Source organism: Nematolebias whitei, chromosome 3 (assembly GCF_014905685.2).
Source record: "Nematolebias whitei isolate Nwh7 chromosome 3, NemWhi1, whole genome shotgun sequence".
In the NCBI taxonomy this organism is placed as follows: domain Eukaryota; kingdom Metazoa; phylum Chordata; class Actinopteri; order Cyprinodontiformes; family Rivulidae; genus Nematolebias; species Nematolebias whitei.
Window position 1 is genome coordinate 50207239 of NC_056500.1, and position 6288 is coordinate 50213526.

Genomic DNA, 6288 nt, shown 5'->3' on the forward strand with positions numbered 1-6288 from the left:
ACACTGACAGGTTGAGCTCCCCTTCTGCGAAGGGGGAGTCTAGGACCGTATAAATGAGTAATGACACGAGACATTGAGGCTTTTTTTCCGAGTCTGTGAATGTGTCAGACGGGAGAGTCCAGCGCTGTAAATTGTAACCTTTTCCTACCTTTTTTAAATATAATTGGTAAAACTAAATTCACACTTCCTTGATTTATTTGTTATTATGACTTGCCACTTCTGAGAGAGATAGAGCTGGAGGAAGTGGTGGGGGCTGGCTAAGGGTCCAGGGTCCGAGAGGAAGCCTAAGGCCCACCGCTATCAGTAGCTAAATGCAGTGACTGACGACTCGCAGTCAGCCCCCAAACGCAATAGCTGGTGCCAAAACCCTTCTCTCGTCTTTAGAAGTGGTGGCTTGTTTCGTATTATTTAATGGTGACACAGCGGCAGGTGACCGAGTCGGAGCAGAAGGCTTTTAACATGAGGTATGCAGAAACCTGTTCAATAGAATTTCTGTGTGTCCCTTAAGGACTGACAGGCTGCTCTGCTTTCGGTCCGGTGCATGCAGTTTAGTGAGCTAAAAGGCAGTAGAACGTTACAGTATAATACGTGATTTTGTGAGTGTTTTTATCCGGTGTGTGGGGGTGGTCGATGGCGTGACCTCTTCGTGCGGAGGGGTGTCCTGTCGGCTGGGCGTGGCCTGGGCCGGGTCTGGGATATTGGCTCCTCTCCGCTCGAGAATGAATGGGTCTACCTCCTAGGTTTGGGCATGGGCTGCCCCCTGTAGAGGGCGGGTACATGTCTTGGACCTGGGGGGTATAGAGTGCGTATCGGGAATAAGAATGAAATGTATCGTTATTGTATGTCTTTGAGTGAGTGAGTGTGAGAATGAGACTGGGACTGTGTGATGGTGTCTGTGTATGAATGGGTATTTATTAGGCTGAGACTCGGACTGCCCCCTCTTTGATACAACTGGGGGTGCTTGGCATCGCGCCCCTATCGTGCGGCCCCCTGGTGGGGTGTGCCCTTGCCTGCTGACGCGCTTGGGGCCCTTGGTGTTGGGGGCTGGGCACTTGGGCGTGTGTCGGCTCGGCCTGGTGTCTGCCTGGTGGGGCTCGGGTCCTCTGGCCCTGTCGGGCCTTGGCCTGGGTGGTGTGCATCCTTGGTGCCCAGGCCTCGGTGCCCGGGCCTGGAACTGCATCGGTGCAGCGGGTTCCGGCGGGGGCCTATGAGTTTGTCGCTGTTGGCCCCAGGGGTCACTGCATGTGGTCGCTGGTGGGGATCTTCCGGTTCTCCCCTGTGGTCCGATCTGGGGGGTGGGTGAGTGGTTCGTCCTGTGTGGGTGGCCCTGGGGGATCCGCGGTCGGGGTCCCTCCTGGGGTCTTGGGCTCTGGTCCCCCCTTTTTTGTCTGCCTCTGGTCTTGGGGTCGGGTCTCTGCTGCTTCACGGTTACTATTAAATGTTCTATTAGAGAAGTCTTATACACTTATGCATGCTCACAACCACACACAAATAGATGCAGGGATGCTTATGTAGGCTTTATATGTAGATATATAGATACGTATGTGAATGTATATTCATGTGTATGTATGTATGTATATGGGCGTAGGTATGGGTATATATATTTATGGAAACACTGCAAAACCATGAATATTTTAAGTTCTTTATACATATGTATTTTGTTGCTGTGTTTTGTCATATTCTTTGCAGGTGAACTGACAGTGGCTGGGTGTTTTGCCATGTGCTCTCTTTGTGTATATTTCTTATATTTTGGAGACTTACTTTGCCTTTTATTTTTTTCTATCCTATTTAAAAAATTAAAAAATAATAAAAAATAAATAAATAACTACACTAGATAATCACTAGAATAAATATTTCATAATAATGGTGTGGAGAGGATGGCTGTAAGGGGAGAAGAGAGGCCATCACGGGAAAAATAAATACATAAACAAACAAACAAAAAATAAATAAATAAATAACTGAAAAGTGGGGCGTGCAATATTATTCGGCCCTTTTATTTTCAGTGCAGCAAACTGACTCCAGAAGTTCAGTGAGGATCTATGAATGATCCAATGTTGTCCCAAATAACTGATGATGATAAATGGAATCCATCTGTGTGTAATCAAGTCTCCGTATAAATGCACCTGCTCTGTGATAGTCTTGGGGTTCTGTTCAAAGCGCAGAGAGCATCATGAAGACCAAGGAACACACCAGGCAGGTCTGAGATACAGTTGTGGAGAAGTTTAAAGCTGGATTTGGATACAAAACGATTTCACAAGCTTTAAACATCCCAAGGAGCACTGTGCAAGCAATCATGCTGAAATGGAAGGGTTATCAGACCATTGCAAATCTACCAAGACCCAGCCGTCCCTCTAAACTTTCATCTAGAACAAGAAGACTGATCAGAGATGCAGCCAAGAGGCCCATGATCACTCTGGATGAACTGCAGAGATCTACAGCTGAGGTGGGAGAGTCTGTCCATAGGACAACAATCAGTCGTACACTGCACAAATCTGGCCATTATTGAAGAGTGGCAATAAGAAAGCCATTTCTCAAAGATATCCATAAAAAGTGTTGTTTAAAGTTTGCCGCAAGCCACCTGGGAGACACACCAAACATGTGGAAGAAGGTGTGCTGGTCTGATGAAACCAAAATCCAACTGTTTGGCCACATTGCAAAACAACATGTTTGGCATAAAAGCAACACAGCTCATCACCCTCAACACACCATCCCCACTGTCAAACATAGTGGTGGCAGCATCATGGTTTGGGTCTGATTTTCATCAGCAGGGACAGGGAAGATGGTCAGAATTGATGGGAAGATGGATGGGGCCAAATACAGGACCATTCTGTAAGAAAACCAGTTTGAGTCTGTAAGAGACCTGAGACTGGTACAGAGATTTATCTTCAAACAAGACAATGATCCAAAACATAAAGCCAAATCTACAATGGAATGGTTAACAAATAAACGTATCCAGGTTTTGGAATGGCCTAGTCAAAGTTCAGACCTGAATCCAATCGAGAATCTGAGGAAAGAGCTGAAGACTGCTGTTCACAAACGCTCTCCATCCAACCTCACTGAGCTCAAGCTGTTTTGCAAGGAGGAATGGGCAAGAATTTCAGTGTCTCCATGTGCAAAACTGATACAGACATACCCCAAGAGACTTGCAACTGTAATTACAACAAAAGGCAGCACTACAAAGTATTAACGCAAGGGGGCTGAATAATATTGCACGCCCCACTTTTCAGTTTTTTATTTGTTAAAAAAGTTTGACCCTTGTCGGGTCGTATTCGTTGGGTCCCTGTGTTCTCCTGCGTCTCCTGAGTCTTCCCTGAGCTTACTGAGTCCTTCCTGAGTTTCCCTCTGAGCCTTCTGCTTTCATGTAAGTTTTGCTGCCACGTCAGCTGTTTATTTTGTTCTTTATTCATCATTAAAATATTTATTTTTGTAATCTGCCGAGTTGAGTCCTGTCTGCACAACTGGGTTCGTCCCTGACCACCAAATCTTGACATTACGACCCGACCACATATCGGAATCCAGCGGGCAGGGTTCTCTCGGCAACTTACCTTTTTTCTTTTTCTCCTCCGAGCCTCCTGAGATGAGCAAGCCCACAATCCGGTGCGGCGGGTTCTGCACCAGGCCCGTCCGCCCACAAGGACATTATGACCAGGAGGTGGAAATCCTGTCCTCACCACTCCTGGTCCTCGAGGAAAACAGGTCTCGGCACCGGGGAAGCCACCAGACCCCTGTTTCTGAGTCCGCCTCGCCCGGCTATTCGGGGTGGACGTCGGGGGAGGACGAAGAAATCGAGGACGAAATCTGTTTTGTTCCTGTCCCCCGACTCTCCCGCCGTCGCCGGGGAGGTAGAAAGCGGTCCCGGGGGCAGTCCGCGGCGACCAGCCCGGTCTCGTCGGCTGAGCAGAATATTAGAGTTGGTTCTGGTGTTTCTGTGGGACCCGGGGCCGCCGCCTCACCTCTCAGGTTTCCGGTGGGGGCGAGATCTGACGTCCCGCGGGAGCTCCGGTCCACTCCTGTTCGGTTCAGCGAGTCCGGTCCACTTGACGTCACAGGGGCGGATTCCGTGGCCTCACCTTCCAGGTTCCTGGTGGGGGCGGAGTCCGGCCTCTCACGTTACACCGTGCCACGGCTGTCCAACCCAGTCTGACCGTGCCTCCTGGGCATTCTCCCAGTGACTCTGTGGGGGCGTGTTCCGCCGCCCCACCTCCCAGGTTTCCGGTGGGGGCGATACCTGACACCACACCCTCACATAGAGACATTTGTTCGTCAATCACATATTCACCCCATGAACTTGCTTCTATAAACTAGATTTTACTAGATTCATTTCTTAATGCTAAACATAACCCGGACTGTTCAGACGTTATATTTTCCCTGATGGAGGAATTTTTTGTTTCACGGCCCGGTCTCATTCTGCTCCCAGAGTATAATCGGTTATTAATAGAAATTAGGTCTCTCATCACACCCAAGGTCACTAATACACATTCTGAACCCATAATTCATCCTGCATCTTTTGTCACCACCGTCTCTGAACTCTCCTCTGCTCCTCTGACTCCTGCACCCATCACCTTCGCCGCTGGTCCGCCTGCTGTGCGCCTCGCCGTTGGTGTACCTGCTCCTGTTGCCTCAGAAGATTCAGCATCTGTTTCTGTTTCCTGCCGCCGCCGCCGCAGAAGATCAGTTCCTGCCGCAGAGGAGTCAGTTCCTGCCTCCGCCGCAGAGGAGTCAGTTCCTGCCGCCGCCGCAGCACCCAAGGCCTCTCCGTCGTCTGCTGCAGATCCACAGGCCTCTCCGTCGTCTGCTGCAGAGCTCCAGGCCTCTCCGTCGTCTGCTGCAGAGCTCCAGGCCTCTCCGTCATCTGTTACAGAGCCACAGGTCTCTCCGTCGTCTGCTGCAGAGCCACAGGCCTCTCAGACAGCAGCAGCATCTCCCCAGGCCTCTCCGACAGCAGCAGCATCTCCCCAGGCCTCTCCGACAGCAGCAGCAACTCCCCAGGCCTCTCCGACAGCAGCAGCAACTCCCAAGGTCCCCTCATCGCCTGCTGCCAACTCCAAGGTCCCCTCGTCGCCTGCTGCCAACTCCCAGGTCCCCTCGTCGCCTGCTGCCAACTCCCAGGTCCCCTTGTCGCCTGCTGCCAACTCCCAGGTCCCCTTGTCGCCTGCTGCCAACTCCAAGGTCCCCTCATCGCCTGCTGCCAACTCCAAGGTCCCCTCGTCGCCTGCTGCCAACTCCAAGGTCCCCTCGTTGCCTGCTGCCAACTCCAAGGTCCCCTCGTCATCCGCTGCAGCTCTCCAGGCTCCCACATCGTCCGCTGAAGCTCTCCAGGCTCCCACGCCGTCCGCTGCAGCTCTCCAGGCTCCCACGCCATCCGCTGCAGCTCCCCAGGCTCCCACACCATCCGCTGCAGCTCCCCAGGCTACCACGCCGTCCGCTGCAGCTCTCCAGGACTCCATGATGCAAGCTGCAGCTCCCCAGGACTCTATGTCGTCCGCTGCAGCTCTCCAGGCTCCCACGCCGTCCGCTACAGCTCCCCAGGCTCCCACGCCGTCCGCTGCAGCTCCCCAGGCTCCCACGCCATCCGCTGCAGCTCCCCAGGCTCCCACACCATCCGCTGCAGCTCCCCAGGACTCTATGGCGCATTCTGCGTCTCCCCAGGACTCTATGACGCATGCTGCGTCCTCCAAGGTTTCTACGCCGCCAGACGTGGCCCCCTCGTCGTCTACGCCACCAGACGCGGCCCCCTTGTCATCTACGCCGCCAGACGCGGCCCCCTCATCGTCTACGCCGCCAGCTTCGGCCCCCTCATTGTCTACGCCGCCAGCTGCGGCCTCCTCGTCGTCTACGCCGCCAGCTGCGGTCTCCTCGTCGTCTACGCCGCCAACTGCGGTCTCCAGGGTCTCGTCTCTGCCAGCTGCGGTCTCCGGGGTCTCTTCGCCACCAGCCGCGGTCTCCGGGGTCTCTTCGCCGCCAGCCACGGTCTCCGGGGTCTCTTCTCCACCAGATGCGGTCTCCGGGGTCTCTTCTCCGCCAGCTGCCGCCTCCGGGGTCTCTTCGCCTGCCGCGGCTTCCAAGTCGTCATCGCCGCCTGCCGCGGCCTTTAAGTCGTCATCGCCGCTTGCCGCGGCCTCCAAGTCGTCATTGCCACCTGCCGCGGCCTCCAAGTCGTCTACGCCGCCTGCCGCGGCCTCCAAGTCGTTGACGCCGCCTGCCGCGGCCTCCAAGGTCCTATGTGTTGGACGGCCTCCCAGCCGCCCCCCTGAACGTTGGTCCCGTGTTGGACGGCCTCCCGGCCGC

General features: G+C 53.8%; 1 protein-coding gene across 1 annotated transcript in view; it reads right to left on the minus strand.

Moving 5' to 3' along the window:
- The window catches only part of oca2 (oculocutaneous albinism II), a 659230-nt gene that overhangs the window by 231899 nt on the left and 421043 nt on the right, over window positions 1-6288 (minus strand). The window contains exon 16 of the mRNA XM_037698314.1: window positions 3126-3142. Within this exon, the coding sequence (XP_037554242.1) occupies window positions 3126-3142 (17 nt within the window). The remainder of the gene's footprint in view (window positions 1-3125; window positions 3143-6288) is intronic.